This window comes from Coregonus lavaretus, assembly GCF_964263955.1.
Source record: "Coregonus lavaretus genome assembly, chromosome: 36".
Classification (NCBI taxonomy): domain Eukaryota; kingdom Metazoa; phylum Chordata; class Actinopteri; order Salmoniformes; family Salmonidae; genus Coregonus; species Coregonus lavaretus.
The window spans coordinates 31,659,555-31,676,756 of NC_140023.1; the positions used below are offsets into that span (position 1 = coordinate 31,659,555).

General features: G+C 45.7%; 1 protein-coding gene across 2 annotated transcripts in view; it reads left to right on the forward strand.

Annotated features, from left to right (window-relative positions):
• LOC311110588 (paired box protein Pax-2a) overlaps positions 1–17,202 on the forward strand; it is a gene marked incomplete at both ends in the record, with an annotated part of 141,833 nt that overhangs the window by 6,029 nt on the left and 118,602 nt on the right. The window contains 3 exons of one of the 2 annotated variants that reach the window (XM_084153106.1): positions 8,558–8,643; positions 10,787–10,906; positions 12,150–12,194. In XM_084153106.1, the coding sequence (XP_084009232.1) occupies positions 8,558–8,643; positions 10,787–10,906; positions 12,150–12,194 (251 nt within the window). The remainder of the gene's footprint in view (positions 1–8,557; positions 8,644–10,786; positions 10,907–12,149; positions 12,195–17,202) is intronic. The other variant, XM_084153107.1, reaches the window with a different exon arrangement.

The following is a 17,202-nucleotide window of genomic DNA, read 5'->3' on the forward strand; positions in this document are numbered from 1 at the left end:
ATCCATAGCATAATGTTCAACTGAGAATTTTAGCAAGTTAGACCGTAGGCCTACTTACGCCATTAGTGCATTAAACTGGATAGCCTATCTGTAGGAAGAGAGCTTTAAACAGTTGTTTTATACCCTCACATTTCACATTATAAAGGACAAGGCTAGACAAAGTATCTTTAGACGACGGACGTTGAAAACCCCCAAACGGAAGTGTGCAATTTGAAAAAGACCTATACCTGCGAGTGCGAGTAATTAACTTTAGTTAGGAGGCACTGTTCCATAGAGCTGGCCATCAGCATTACATTTAATGAGCCGAAGAGAGATCAGAAGCGTCACCGCTCATGTCATATCCAGCAAAAAGAAAGAGAAAAAATGAAATGGAAGGGGAAAAACACATTTTAGAATCATTACATTCTTTGATTTGAACAGATTCAATTCTAAATGTGTATCCATATGAAAATACATCCGTCCAACATCCTCATTTATTATTGGACTAAGTTTGTCTGTAGGCTACACATCTTTTGATATGTGTATTATAAAAAGCAAAGAAGGGTGTCTTTGAATTGCTAGAGGAAGGTTGGGGAGGGATGTTTCTTATTTTAGTTTTCAAGAGAGCACAGTCAAAAGATTTGTGCTCTTGGATATAGCACACGTCCTCTACACAATGCATACACCACAAATCCTCTGGATTATTTTACCTGCTATAGTATGGGCTATATGAGTGAATTGAGGTAGCCCATAACTCTAAGTAGAGGTTAAAGATGAAATCCACCCTTAGAAATGGAAATCATACATAAAGGACATATTGGTGAGCTTTGGACCTAAGCTCTAAAGCAGACCTCTGAAGATGTACCTGTTATACATTGTAGTGTGCTTAAAAGCAAAACTACCCTAAAAAAAAAAAAAAGAAAGTTAATTATTGCACTGCTAATACAATCCTAGAAAATTGTGATAGAACTGACAGCCCTGCTTATAAGCCAGTTTTGGTAGAATCTCTCTATTTTTTCTGCTTTTCTCTTCTTTTTTTTGGTGATGATGATGATGAAAAATATATAAACTCTGATCTTCTTTTAACACATTCAGTGTAGTCACAACAGTATGGCTGATTTTAGTTTAAAAACATGTTGCTACAGAATTTTGGAAGGAATTTACCTTCAAAATAAATGGTAGAATGGTGCAAGGGAGAGAGAGAGAAAGTGGAAGGGAGGGAGAAGGAGAGAGAACCTCATGGCATGTGGTTAAAGAGTTTACCTCTGCTCCCCTGACAAAAGAGAAAGTCTTGGCTTTAAACACATTCATTATTACAGATTACACAGAGACTGTGTTGCACTTTGTGTTGTAGCCGTAGAAAGGAGTCGCCACCACGAACCACCTGCTCAATGGAGACAACAACAAGGTCCTGCAGCATAAGCTGCTTTCAATCATATTGATTCCCATTTTAATATTTATTTTGGATTTTTTCCCCCCTGGAAAACAATGCCAACACACCTAAGTCGTTAATTCACCCGGCCAAATTGCTTATTCAATTTCAAGAACATAGATTGGAAATACATTTAATTTATGAGGCTCCCTCGAGTCATAGTTTCAGATACAGTGCATTCGGGAAGTATGCAGACCCCTTCCCTTTTTCCACATTTTGTTCAAGTAAAATACAATTTGATTTGCCACATTCGCCGAATACAACAGGTGTAGACATTACAGTGAAATGCTTACTTACAAGCCCTTAATCAACAATGCAGTTTTTAAGAAAAGAAAAAAAAGTGTTAAGTAAAAAATAGATAAGTAAAAAATAAAAATAGCAAATAATTAAAGAGCGGCAGTAAAATAAAATAACAGTAGGGAGGCTATATACAGGGGTACCGGTACAGTCAATGTGTGGGGGCACCGGTTAGTCAAGGTAATTGAGGTAATATGTACATGTGGGTAGAGTTAAAGTGACTATGCATAAATAATAAACAGAATAGCAGCAACGTAAAAGAGGGGGTTGGGGTGGGGTGGCGGGGCAATGCAAATAGTCCGGGTAGCCATGATTAGCTGTTCAGGAGACTTATGGCTTGGGGGTAGAAGATGTTAAGAAGCCTTTTGGACCTAAACTTGGCGCTCCGGTACAGCTTGCTGTGCGGTAGCAGAGAGAACAGTCTATGACTAGGGTGGCTGGAGTCTTTGATAATTTTTAGGGCCTTCCTCTGACACCACCTGGTATAGAGGTCCTGGATGGCAGGAAGCTTGGCCCCAGTGATATACTGGGCCGTATGCACTACCCTCTGTAGTGCCTTGAGGTCGGAGGCCGAGCAGTTGCCATACCAGGCGGTGATGCAACCAGTCAGGACGCTCTCGATGGTGCAGCTGTATAACCTTTTGAGGATCTGAGGAACCATGCCAAATCCTGAGGGGAAATAGGCTTTGTCGTGCCCTCTTCACGACTGTCTTGGTTTGTTTGGACCATGATAGTTTGTTGGTGATGTGGACACCAAGGAACATGAAGCTCTCAACCTGTACCACTACAGCCATGTTGATGAGAATGTGGGCGTGCTCAGTCCTCTTCTTTTTCCTGTAGTCCACAATCATCTCCTTTGTCTTTATCACGTTGAGGGAGAGGTTGTTATCCTGGAACCACACGGCCAGGTCTCTGAAAACTCCCTATAGGCTGTCTCATCGTTGATCAGGCCTACCACTGTTGAGTCGTCGGCAAACTTAATGATGGTGTTGGAATCGTGCTTGGCCATGCAGTCATGGGTGAACAGGGAGTACAGGAGGGGACTGAGCACGCACCCCTGAGGGGCCCCAATGTTGAGGATCAGTGTGGCAAATGTGTTGTTACCTACCCTTACCACCTGGGGGCGGCCCATCAGGAAGTAAAGGATCCAGTTGCATAGGGAGGTGTTTAGTCCCAGGGTCCTTAGCTTAGTGATGAGATTTGAGGGCACTACGGTGTTGAACGCTGAGCTGTAGTCAACTAATAGCATTCTCACGTAGGTGTTCCTCTTGTCCAGGTGGGAAAGGGCAGTGTGGAGTGCAATAGAGATTGCATCATCTGTGGATCTGTTGGGGCGGTATACAAATTGGAGTGGGTCTAAGGTTTCTGGGATAATGGTGTTGATGTGAGCCATGACCAGCCTTTCAAAGCACTTCATGGCTACAGACGTGAGTTCTACGGGTTGGTAGTCATTTTATTTTATTTATTTTTACCTTTATTTAACTAACAAGTCAGTTAAGAACAAATTCTTATTTACAATGATGGCCTACACCGGCCAAACCCGGACGACACTGGGCCAATTGTTCACCGCCCTATGGGACTCCCAATCACGGCCGGTTGTGATACAGTCTGGAATCGAACCAGGGGGTCTGTAGTGATGCCTCAAGCAATGAGATACAGTCCCTTAGAATGCTGCGCCACTCGGGAGCCCAGGTTTAGGCAGGTTATCTTAGTGTTCTTGGGCACAGGGACTATGGTGGTCTGCTTGAAACATGTTGGTATTACAGACTCAGGGACATGTTGAAAATGTCAGTGAAGACACTTGCCAGTTGTTCAGCGCATGCTCGGAGTACACGTCCTGGTAATCCATCTGACCTTGCGGCCTTGTGAATGTTGACCTGCTTAAAGGTCTTACTCACATCGGCTACAGAGAGTGTGATCACGTAGTCATCCGGAACAGCTGATGGTCTCAAGCATGCTTCAGTGTTGCTTGCCCTTGAAGCGATCATAGAAGCGATTTAGCTCGTCTGGTAGGCTTGTGTCACTGGGCAGCTCGCTGCTGTGCTTCCCTTTGTAGTCTGTAGTTTTCAAGCCCTGCCACATCCGACGAGCATCAGAGCCGGTGTAGTACGATTCAATCTTAGTCCTGTATTGACTCTTAGCCTGTTTGATGGTTCTTCGGAGGGCATAGCGCGATTTCTTATAAGCGTCCGGGTTAGAGTCCTGCTCCTTGAAAGTGGCAGCTCTACCCTTTAGCTCAGTGCGGATGTTGTCTGTAATCCATGGCTTCTGGTTGGGGTATGTACAATCACTGTGGGTACGACATAATCGATGCACTTATTGATGAAGCCAGTGACTGATGTGGTGTACTCCTCAATACTATCGGAAGAATCCCAGAACATATTCCAGTCTGTGCTAGCTAAACAGTCCTGTAGCCTAGCATCTGCGTCATCTGACCACTTCCTTATTAACCAAGTCACTGGTGCTTTTGGCTTTAGTTTTTGCTTATAAGCAGGAATTAGGAGGATAGAGTTATGGTCAGATTTGCCAAATGAAGGGTGAGGGAGAGCTTTATACGCGTCTCTGTGTGTGGAGTAAAGGTAGTCTAGAGTTTTTTTCCCCTCTGGTTGCACATTTAACATGCTGGTAGAAATTAGGTAGAATGGATTTAAGTTTCCCTGCATTAAAGTCCCCGGACACTAGGAGCGCTGCCTCTGGATGAGCGTTTTCCTGTTTACTTATGGCCTTATACAGCTCAATGAGTGCCATCTTAGTGCCAGCATCAGTTTGTGGTGGTAAATAGACAGCTACGAAAAATATAGATGAAAACTAACTCTTGGTAAATAGCATGGTTTACAGCTTATCATGAGATACTCTACCTCAGGTGAGCAAAACCTTGAGACTTAGTATTAGATTTTATGCACCAGCTGTTGTTTACAAATATACACAGACCGCCTCCCCTTGTCTTACCGGAGTCAGCCATTCTATCCTGCCGATGTAGCGTATATCCCGCCAGCTGTATGTTATCCATGTCGTCGTTCAGCCATGACTCTGTGAAACATAAGATATTACAGTTTTTAATGTCCCGTTGGTAGGATAACCTTAATTTTAGGTCATCCAATGTATTTTCAAATGATTGAACATTGGCTAATAGGATTGAAGAGGCAGTTTACTCGCTCGCCGTCGGATCCTTACAAGGAACCCCGACCTAAGTCCACGAGATCTCCATCTCTTTCTCATGCGAATGGGGAGGATTTGGGCCTTGTCAGGTGTCTGTAGGATATCCTTCGCGTCCGACTCGTTGAAGAAAAAATCTTCATCCAATACGAGGTGAGTAATCGCTGTCCTGATATCCAGAAGCTCTTTTTGGTCATAAGAGACGGTGGCAGAAACATTATGTACAGAATAAATTACAAATAACGCGATAAAACACACATAATAGTATAATTGGTTAGAGGGCTGTAAAACGTCAGCCATCTTCTCCAGCGCCAGCCTTATTCTAAAATTGATTAAATAATTGTTTTCCTCATCAATCTACACACAATACCCAATAATGACAAAGCAAAAACAGTTTTTTATGAATTTTTGCAAATGTATTAAACATAAAAAACATAAATACCTTATGTACATAAGTATTTAGACCCTTTGCTATCAGACTCGAAATTGAGCTCAAGTGCATCCTGTTTCCATAGATCATCCTTGAGATGTTTCTACAACTTAATTGGAGTCCACCTGTGGTAAATTCAATTGATTGAACATGATTTGGAAAGACACACACCTGTCTATATAAGGTCCCACAGATGACAGTGCATGTCAGAGCTAAAACCAAAGCAAGAGGTCGAAATAATTGTCCGTAGAGCTCCGAGACTGGATTGTGCCAAGGCACATATATGGGGATGGGTACCAAAACATTTCTGCAGCATTGAAGGTCCCCAAGAACACAGTGGCCTTCATCATTCTTAAATGGAAAAACTTTGGAACCACCAAGACTCTCCTTGAGCTGGCCACCCGGCCAAACTAATTAATCGGGGGAGAAGGGCCTTGTTCATGGAGGTGAGCAAGAACCCGATGGTCACTCTGACAGCTCTAGAGTTCCTCTGTGGAGATGGGAGAAACTTCCAGAAGGACAACCATCTCTGCTGCACTCCACCAATCAGGCCTTTATGGTAGAGTGGCCAGACAGAAGCCACTCCTCAGTAAAAGGCACATGACAGCCCGCTTAGAGTTTGCCAAAAGGCACCTGAAGGACTTTCAGACCATGAAAAACAAGATTCTCTGCTATGATGAATCCAATATTAAACTCTTTGGCCTGAATGCCAAGCATCACGTCTGGAGGAAACCTGGCACCATCCCTATGGTGAAGCATGGTGGTGGCAGCAACATGCTGTGGTGATGTTTTTCAGCAGCAGGGACTGGGAGACTAGTCATGATCGAGGGAAAGATGAATGGAGCAAAGTACAGAGAGATGCTTGATGAAAACCTGCTCCAGAGTGCTCAGGACATCAGACTGGGGCGAAGTTTCACCTTCCAACAGGACAACGACCCTAAGCACACAGCCAAGACAATGCAGGAGTGGCTTCGGGACAAGTCTCTGAATGACCTTGATTGGCCCAGCCAGAGCCCGGACTTGAACCCGATCTAACATCTCTGGAGAGACCTGAAAATAGCTGTGCAGCAACGCTCCCCATCCAACCTGACAAACCTTGAGAGGATCTGCAGAGAAGAATGGGAGAAACTCCCCAAATACAGGTGTGCCAAGCTTGTAGCGTAATACCCAAGAACACTCAAGGCTGTAATCGCTGCCAAAGGTGCTTCAACAAAGTACTGAGTGAAGGGTCTGAATACCTATGTATTTTTAATACATTTGCAACAATTTCTAAAAAAACTGGTTTTGCTTTGTCATTATGCCGTATTGTGTGTAGCTTGATGAGGAAAAAATACAATTTAATCAATCTTAGAATAAGGCTGTATCATAACAAAATGTGGAAAAAGTCGAGGGGTCTGAATACTTTCCTGAATGCACTGTATATGGGTAAAAAGCACCAGAAGTGCTGTAGATTAGCTAGCTACAGTAACATCGCCTTGTTTGATGTCCGTTACCATTCCATTCCAATGGAGGAAGACTTTGCTTTTCTCCCATGGTTTTTAGATAACTCTAACTATTTTTGTGTAGGGATTGTAAAATTCAAGTGACGTTAGATTTCCAGCCTTTGAACCAGTGAGTCATACTGCTTACCCAGTGTGATACAATACACTCTCTGGCTGAATTACTATAAAGCACAAATGTACTACTCACTGTTCTAACATTATCTCAGAGTTTCTGCCGTTGGTAACAAGGTGTCATCTGTAATTCCCTTCTAATGTGGCCCCTCCGTTTTCAGATTATTGTAGCAGATGGCGGTTTTTAGCACGTGCCGGCCACAGATTAAAAGATATAGGATGTTGCAGTGGGCTTGGGCGAGATGGCCAATAAGACGCTATTGGCTTTCCTGTCAGATACAATTCATAGCCTAGACATTTGTATCTGTTCTCTCCCCTTGCCACGCGTTCTCCCAACTTTTCTATCCCCAAGATCAGATCAATAGAGCCTGATCCTCATAGACACCGGAAGATGTCTCACTGTTAATCTGATTGATCTGAAGAAAAAGAGAGAGAGAGATGATGAGGAGGAGAAAGAGTCAAACAGAGAGAGAGGTGGGGGGGCAGAGAGTGAGTGATAAATGGAAAAGGGTGAGAGAGACAGATATGCAAAAAGGGGGGACAGCGATAAGAGAGAGAGAGAGAGAGAGAGAGAGAGAGAGAGAGAGAGAGAGAGAGAGAGAGAGAGAGAGAGAGAGAGAGAGAGAGAGAGAGAGAGAGAGAGAGAGAGAGAGAGAGAGAGAGAGAGAGAGAGGTGAAAACAGCAGGTCTTGGACAAGGTAGCACATCCAGGGAACAGGTCAGGGTTCCATAGCCGCAGGCAGAAGAGTGGAAACTGGAGCAGCAGCACGACCAGGTGGACTGGGGACAGCAAGGAGTCATCGGGCCAGGTAGCCCTGAGGCATGGTCCTAGGGCTCAGGTCCTCTGGGATTGGAGGGAGAGAGGGAGCGAGAGAGAATTAGAGGGAGCATACTTAAATTCACACAGGACACAGGATAAGACAGGAGAATAACACCAGATATAACAGACTGACTCTAGCAGCATAGATACTGGAAGCTGAGACGGGGGGTCGGGGGGTCGGGAGACACTATGGCGCCGTCCGACGATACCCCTGGACAGGGCCAACCAGGCAGGATATAACCCCACCCCCTTTGCCAAAGCACAGCCCCCACACCACCAGAGGGATATCAACAGACCACCAACCTACTACCCTGAGACAAGGCTGAGTATAGCCCACGAAGATCTCCTCCACTGCAAGAGCCCGAGGGAGCGACAAACCGGATAGGAAGATCACGTCAGTGACTCAACCCACTCAAGTGATGCACCACTCCTAAGGATGGCATGGAAAGCACCAGTAAGCAAGTGACTCAGCCCCGAAATAGGGTCAGAGGCAGAGAATCCCAATGGAGAGACAGGAACCGGCCAGGCAGAGACAGCAAGGGCGGTTTGTCGCTCCAGTGCTGCTAGATTGACTCTGCTCTCTCAGGGGGCAGCCCCTATTCACTCCCACACTCCCCTAATGCCCTGAGATTGGTTATTTGTGACAGAACCAGAGTATCGGCATACGAAGCCCCAAAACGATGGAGAAATTCTACGCATGCAAGGGTATAAGTGGACGTGATGTGCTATGTTAAAGCATGCTGTGTTGTGGGGATTGGGGGAACAGTGTCAAATCTCCATGCCCGGAGGCGAAGAGTTGATTGATCCGTGTCTGTTGTTCACTTTGGCAGGATTATTCGCACCAAAGTCCAGCAGCCATTCCACCAATCGCCTGACGGTTCCATAACACCACTCTCCACGTCTGGACACACCATAGGTATGAGAACGGACCTCAATATATCCAATATATACACAGTATTCACTGACAAATACTGGCCCCACCAGGGGTATGAGAGCAGGCCTCAATATATACATGCTATGTTTCCTTGTACTGACAAATATTACTGGACACATCATAGGTATGAGAAAGGTACTCAACATATACAATATACACAGTATTTACTGACAAATATGCATGTACTTATGTACTGACAAAAACTGGACACATCATACAGGTATGAGAAAGGGCAATATACACAGTATGTATTAACAAATACCGGCCATAGGTAAGAGAAAGGGTCTCAATATATACAATATAAACAGTATGTACAGACAAATACTGGGTACACCATAGGTATTTGAAAGGGCCTGAGTGTAAACAGAAATATACAGTACTGACAAATACTGGACATACCATAAGTATGAGAAGGGCCTCAATATAATGTACAGTACCAGTCAAAGGTTTGGACACACCTACTCATTCAAGGGTTTTTCTTCATTTTATTATCATTTTTTATATTGTAGAATAATAGTGAAGGCATCAAAACTATAAAATAACACATATGGAATCATGTAGTAACCAAATATATTTTATATTTGAGATTCTTCTAAGTAGTCACCCTTTGCCTTGATGACAGCTTTGCACACTTGGCATTCTCTCAACCAGCTTCATGAGGTAGTCACCTGGAATGCTTTTCCAAGTCTTGAAGGAGTTCCCACATATGCTGAGCACTTGTTGGCTGCTTTTCCTTCACTCTGCTGTCCAACTCATCCCAAACCATCTCACTTGAGTAGAGGTCAGGTGATTGTGGAGGCCAGGTCATCTGATACAGCACTCCATCAATCTCCTTCTTTGTCAAATATCCCTTACACAGCCTGGAGGTGTGTTTTTGGGTCATTGTCCTGTTGAAAAACAAATGATAGTTCCACTAAGTGCAAACCAGATGGGATGGCGTATCGCTGCAGAATGCCTTGGTAGCCATGCTGGTTAAGTGTGCCTTGAATTCTAAATAAATCACAGACAGTGTCACCAGCAAAGGACCCCCACACCATCACACCTCCTCCTCCATACTTCATGGTGGGAACCACACATGCAGAGATCAGCCGTTCACTTACTCTGCATCTCACAAAGACACGGCGGTTGGAACCAAAAATCTCAAATTTGGACTCGTCAGACCAAAGGACAGATTTCCACCGGACTAATGTCCATTGCTCGCGTTTCTTGAATGAAGCAAGTCTCTTCTTCTTATTGGTGTCCTTTAGTAGTGATTTCTTTTCAGCAATTCGACCATGAAGGCCTGATTCACACAGTCTCCCCTGAACAGTTGATGGTGAGATGTGTCTGTTACTTGAACTCTGTGAAGCATTTATTTGGGCTGCAATCTGAGGTGCAGTTGATTGCCGATTTCTGAGGCTGGTAAGTCTAATGAATTTATCCTCTGCAGTAACTCTGGGTCTTCCTTTCCTGTGGTGGTCCTCATGAGAGCCAGTTTCTTCATAGCGCTTGATGGTTTTTGCGACTGCACTTGAAGAAACTTTCAAAGTTCTTGAAATTTTCCGGATTAACTGACCTTCTTGTCTTAAAGTAATGATGGATTATAGTTTCTCTTTGCTTATTTGAGCTGTTCTTGCCATAATATGGACTTAGTCTTTTACCAAATCTTCTGTATACCACCCCTACCTTGTCACAACTCAATTGATTGGCTCAAACGCATTAAGAAGGAAATAAATTCCACAAATTAACTTTTAACAAGGCACACCTGTTAATTTAAATGCATTCTAGGTGACTACCTCATGAAGCTAGTTGAGAGAATTCCAAGAGTGTGCAAAGCTGTCATCAAGTCAAAGGGTGACTACTTTGAAGAATATCAAATATAAAATATATTTTGATTTGTTTAACACTTCTTTGGTTACTACATGATTCCATATGTGTTATTTCATAGTTTTGATGTCTTCACTATTATTCTACAATGTAGAAAATAGTAAAAATAAAGAAAAACCCTGGAATGAGTAGGTGTGTCCAAACTTTTGACAGGTACTGTATATACATAGTATATCATGTTTATGCAAAGTATTAAGTAAGTAGTAGTCCTAACAAATGTACTAATAACACATTTCAATTTGTGATTCCTCTCTCCCAGTCCTTAGCACGGCCTCTCCCCCTGTAACCAGCGCCTCCAACGACCCCGTAGGATCCTACTCCATCAACGGCATTCTGGGGATCCCCCGCTCCAACGTTGAGAAGAGGAAAGGAGAGGATTGTAAGAACCTTGTTTTATTTCTCTCCCCTCATCGCTGTACTTTTATGTGTGTGAAAGAGGATGGAATTCATGACAGCGCTGGAGCCATGTGTTTTTGTGTCTGCTGTCTCCTGTTCGTTGTTATGTTGCAGTATAGGCAGGTAAGCCGGGGAGTGAACTGTGTTTCAATCAGATTGTAGAAACAATATGTTTTACCACCTATGCCTATAGAGCTGCATCTCAATTTAATCTGACGCTCGGCACTAGATATCACACATAGCCTTCAAAAAATCGTAATCCATTTTGGCAAGGCACCAGGGGGGATGTTCTTTATATCACTACTTTTTTATTGTTCTTATAGACGGTTAAGGTGCTAAACACTACTCATTCTTAAATTGTTTATGTTTTGTGTACTGTACAGTGGTATGAATAGATCAAGCTCTTTTGAATTACACACAAACAATTAGGATGCAGACGTGTTGTTTATTGAGATTTTAACTAAAATGAGAGTGGCGAGCTTAACAAAAAAAAAATCACTGTCATGCAGGGAAAGACTTTAGACACGTGCAAAAAAGACTGGCAAGTAGAGAGATGCCCCGTACACACTCAGGTTGTACAACTGATGTTAAACGCATTTGACATAATGGTTGTGATACAACATATATTTTTGGCATGCAACAGCGAGTTTGTCTGCACAAACATATTTACACAACCATTGTGCAGTGTCTCCACAACGGCTGTGTAACACTCTGTTGGATCGCAACTGTTTTGTCAAAAGTGTTGTACATCAGTTGTAGGAAATGAGTGTGTACAGAGAGAGAGAAGGAGAGACAGAGAGCGAGAGAGAGAGAGAGAGGTAGAGAGATATGTGCCAAGATTAAGTGGAAGCCCGAGCAGTGCCGACCCAGAATGCCTCATTCTCAGTCTAAACATAATGAGTGGACACACAGTGCCTGAGGCCTAATAGATTATCGCTTCTGCAAACAATTGGCTTTTTAATGCCTGTGAATTAACATGTCCCCTGGTGAAGGCCTGAACAGGTGTAGGAACAGACCGGTGGAGACAGGCAGGGGGTCTGAGGTTGCTGTGCTGTGTGTGTGTGTTTTTGTTTGTTTGTTTGTGTGTGTGTGTGAGTATGTGCGTGCCTGCCTGCGTGCATGGTGTGTGCGTGCGTGTGCACAACCCAGTTGGTGTGCATTGTACATTCTCGTGCAGCATTCATCAAAGCAGTTCACTTCCTTCTTTTATGTTTCCGTCTCCTTAGTTTACTGGAGTGGCAACCACTTGAATGGGCGGAAAATAGGACATTGTAAGTTAACTTTAGCAAACCGTTTATCTTGCTTTGGTCTTTTACCACTATAAGAGTTGTCTGTGTGGTTTGAATATGGAGAGAGGAGAGGGAAGACACTTTGATTGTGACTATTGATATGCTCATGGTGACAATCAGGAGTCATTTAAAGAAATTGTCATAAAGTGACTGTAGCACATCATATGTTCGACATAAAGGCATGCAATTCAATTTCCACATTTACGTTGAGGCACAGAGTGGCTGTTACATACAGTGGCTTGCGAAAGTATTCACCCCCTTGGCATTTTTCCTATTTTGTTGCCTTACAACCTGGAATTAAAATGGATTTTTTGGGGAGGTTGTATAATTTGAATTACACAACATGCCTACCACTTTGAAGATGCAAAATATTTTTTAATGTGAAACAAACAAGAAATAAGACAAAAAAACAGAAAACTTGCGCGTGCATAACTATTCACCCCCACAAAGTCAATACTTTGTAGAGCCACCTTTTGCAGCAATTACAGCTGCAAGTCTCTTGGGGTATGTCTCTATAAGCTTGGCACATCTAGCCTGTCACGCCCTTATATGTTGAGTCAGGGTGTGTATATTCTATGTTGTGTATTTTCTAGGTGTGTTATCTAGTATGTGTATTTCTATGTTGGCCGGTGTGGTTCCCAATCAGAGGCAGCTGTCGCTCGTTGTCTCTGATTGGGGATCATACTTAGGCAGCCTATTGGCACTGTTTAGTTGTGGGATCATGTTCCGTGTTTAGGCTAGTTTTGCGTTCAGCCTTTGGACTTCACGTTTCGTTTGTTGTTTTGTCGTGTGTTTATTCGTTGTAAATAAACATGTATGCATATCACGCTGTGCCTTGGTCTGACCCGTCCTTAAACGAACGTGACAGAAGATCCCACCAAACACGGACCAAGCAGCGTGCCCAGGAGGACCGAACACCCTGGACACAGGTGGGGAAGATGTGGTCGTGGGAGGAGATATTTGTGGGGAAAGGACCATGGGCGAAGGTAGATGTCCAGGCAGGAGAGGAGCAACGGCAACACGGAGGGCGCCGGTCGAGGAGGAAGCCCGAGAAGCAGCCCCAAGTACATTTTGGGTGGGGGCACACGGGGTGGTTGGCGGAGCCTAGTTTCAGAGCAGAGCCAACTCCCCGTACTCACGCGAGGAAGCTTGTGACTGGGCAGGCTCCGTGTTATGCGGAGCTACGTACTGTGTCGCCAGTGCGCCAGCACAGTCCTCTACGTCCTGTGCTAGCACCACGCACGTGCCGTACGAAGATGGGCATCCAGCCAGGACGGGGTGTGCCGGTTCAACGCTCCTGGTCTCCAATGCGCCTCCTCTGTCCCGCATATCCTGCGCTGGTTCTACGTACTGTATCGCCAGTGCGCGTGCACAGCCCAGTGCGACCTGTGATAATGCCTCACACATACTGTGCGGAAGTAGGCATCCAGCCAGGACGGGTTGTGTCAGCTCTCCGCTCCAGACCTCCAGTCCGCCTCCACAGTCCGGTACGGCCCGTTCCTGCTCCCCGCACCAAGCCAGTGATGCGTGTTTCCAGTCTGGCCCGGCCTATTCCTGCTGCTCGCACCAAGCCAGTGGTGCGTGTCTCCAGTCCGGCCCGGCCTGTTCCTGCTCCTCGCACCAAGCCAGTGGTGCATGTTCCCAGTCTGGCCCGGCCTGTTCCTGCTCCTCGCACCAAACCATTGGTGTGTGTCGCCAGTCTGGTCCGGCCCATACCTGCTCCTCGCACCAAGCCAGTGGTGTGTGTTCCCAGTCCGGCCCGGCCCGTGCCTGCTCCTCGCACCAAGCCAGTGGTGCGTGTTGCCAGTCCGGCCCGGCCCGTTCCTGCTCCTCGCACCAAGCCAGTGGTGCGTGTCGCCAGTCCTGCCCGGCCCGTTCCTGCTCCTTGCACCAAGCCAGTGGTGCGTGCACCCAGTCTGGCCCGGGCTGTTCCTGCTCCTCGCACCAAGCCAGTGGTGCGTGTCGCCAGTCCGGCCCGGCCCATTCCTGCTCCTCGCACCAAGCCAGTGGCACCGGCACCGGTCAGCTGCTCCATTCCGGAGCCAGAGCAATCCGCTCCACCGGTGCCTGATCCAGCTCCGGTCAGCTGCTCCACTCCGGAGCCAGAGCAGTCCGCTCCACCGGGGTCCAGTCCAGCTCCGGTCAGCAGCTCCACTCCGGAGCCAGAGCAGTCTGCTCCACCGGTGCCCAGTCCAGCTCCGGTCAGCAGATCCACTCCGGAACCAGGGCAGTCCGCTCCACCGGGGTCCAGTCCAGCTCCGGTCAACGGATCCACTCCGGAACCAGGGCAGTCCGCTCCTCCGGGGTCTAGTCCAGCCCCGGTCAGCAGCTCCAGTCCGGAGCCTGAGCAGTCCGCTCCACCAGGGCCCGGTCCAGCTCCGGTCAGCGGCTCCAGTCCAGACCCACATGTCAGCCCCTCTCCAGGTTCGGGGTCTCCCACATCAGGGTCCAGACAGGGCTTGGTACATCATGGGGGGAAGGAGAAGGGAAGCAGAGCGCCGAGGTCCAGACCAGACCAGGGGCGCAACAGGGAGGCGGAAAGTAAGAGTTCGTCACGCCCGGAGCTGGATCCGCCTCCGAGGCGGAATGCCCACCTGGCCCCTACCCTGTTATGTGAAGGTTGTGCGGTCAGAGTCCGCACCTTTGGGGGGGGTGGGGGGGTACTGTCACGCCCTGACTCAGGGGACTCATATATGTTGAGTCAGGGTGTGTATATTCTATGTTGTGTATTTTCTAGGTGTGTCATCTAGTATGTGTATTTCTATGTAGGCCGGTGTGGTTCCCAATCAGAGGCAGCTGTCGCTCGTTGTCTCTGATTGGGGTTCATACTTAGGCAGCCTATTGGCACTGTTTAGTTGTGGGATCTTGTTCCGTGTTTAGGCCAGTTTTGTGTTCAGCCTTTGGACTTCACGTTTCGTTTGTTGTTTTGTCGTGTGTTTATTCGTTGTAAATAAACATGTATGCATATCATGCTGCGCCTTGGTCTGACCCGTCCTTAAACGAACGTGATATAGCCACTGGGATTTTTGCCCATTCTTCAAGGCAAAACTGCTCCAGCTCCTTCAGGTTGGATGGGTTCCGCTGGTGTACAGCAATCTTTAAGTCATACCACAGATTCTCAATTGGATTGAGGTATGGGCTTTGACTAGGCCGTTGAAATACATTTAAATGTCTCCCCTTAAACCACTCAAGTGTTGCTTTAGCAGTATTCTTAGGGTCATTGTCCTGCTGGAAGGTGAGCCTCCGTCCCAGTCTCAAATCTCTGGAAGACTGAAACAGGTTTCCCTCAAGAATTTCCCTGTATTTAGCGCCATCCATCATTCCTTCAATTCTGACCAGTTTCCCAGTCCCTGCCGATGAAAAACAACGGTGTTCTCGGGGTGATGAGAGGTGTTGGGTTTGCACCAGACATGGCATTTTCCTTGATGGCCAAAAAGCTCAATTTTAGTCTCATCTGACCAGAGTACCATCTTCTATATGTTTGGGGAGCCTCCCACATGGCTTTTGGCGAACACCAAACGTGTTAGCTTTTTTTTTTATTTAAGCAATGGCTTTTTTTCTGGCCACTGTTCCGTAAATCCCATCTCTATGGAGTGTATGGCTTAAAGTGGTCCTATGGACAGATACTCCAATCTCCGCTATGGAGCTTTGCAGCTCCTTCAGGGTTATCCTTGGTGTCTTTGTTGCCTCTCTGATTAATGCCCTCCTTGCCTGGTCGCTACAAACTAGCCTACAAATGAAAGTTTATAACATCGAGAGACAAACTGGAGTAATCAAGGTGACAGTGACACATTCACTACCGCCTTGCACACTCTGGCCTGCATCTATTTGATCTGGGGTGTAATCATTACTCCAAAAAACTAGAGTTTCTATTGGACAAGTTCAGGTAGGTCCCTCCCCGTTTCGTTCCGTTTGCTTCCATTTAAGAAACATTTTGCAACAGAATTGGCGGAATGAATACACCCCTGATCACCCGCAGACACAGTGTGCAGCTACATACATTATCATCACTTTGCTCATTATATAATTCCTTCTCGCATCTACGTGCTCCTCTCCTTTCACCTTTTCCCTTCGCTTGTGGACTTCAGTGCACAACACAACAGCTGTCTGTGACCAGGCGCAAACACCTCTCCAAGCCAAACCTTCATGCGTTATCCTTTTAGATAAAACTATACTAAATATATTCAGCCTCTACCACCCTTCCATGCCAGATTTTATTTGTATATCTTATTATAAGAATGGAATGGCATTCTTGCCATTAGGGGAATTAGCCCGTTCTCTCTCTCTCTCTCTCTCTCTCTCTCTCTCTCTCTCTCTCTCTCTCTCTCTCTCTCTCTCTCTCTCTCTCTCTCTCTCTCTCTCTCTCTCTCTCTCTCTCTCTCTCTCCCCCCCCTTTTTGCATATCTGTCATATCTGAGGAGGAAGAAGGAGAGTAATGGTCCAGGTGTAGACCAGAGGAGAATGTGGCTGTAGGATTGTTGTTTATTGTTTGTTTATGATATTAGTATTTTTGCTGGTCGTGTTATCACTTATAGTGTGTATAAGCAAACCCTGTATAGTGTGACATGGTGACTCCAATTTGCACATGCAGACTTTTGACAAAGATTTGCAGATTGAACAAGGGATACATGCTTAACATACATAGTTGTATGCGCATGCATGCTCTTGGGTAGAGTCAGAGTTTTTGAATGAAACGCGATTGAAAGATTGGACAATTATTTCAGGTCCGGTACCATCGTTGGGTCGTGGGTGTGAAAGATTCAGCAGGCTACTGGCATTAGACACAAATTATTACTGTAGCTCTGTTAGAATAACTTTTATAGATAACTTTGACACCTTCTGGAAACGGAAGATGCTCTACAGTAATGATGAGTCCATCCAAGTCATCTTGGCTCCTGGATAATGAATTATCAATGACCCAAGCCCAGCTCAGATAATCCCTACCATTGTGTTGCTGAGTGGTCGTAATGCTGCAGAAAATATACATTAT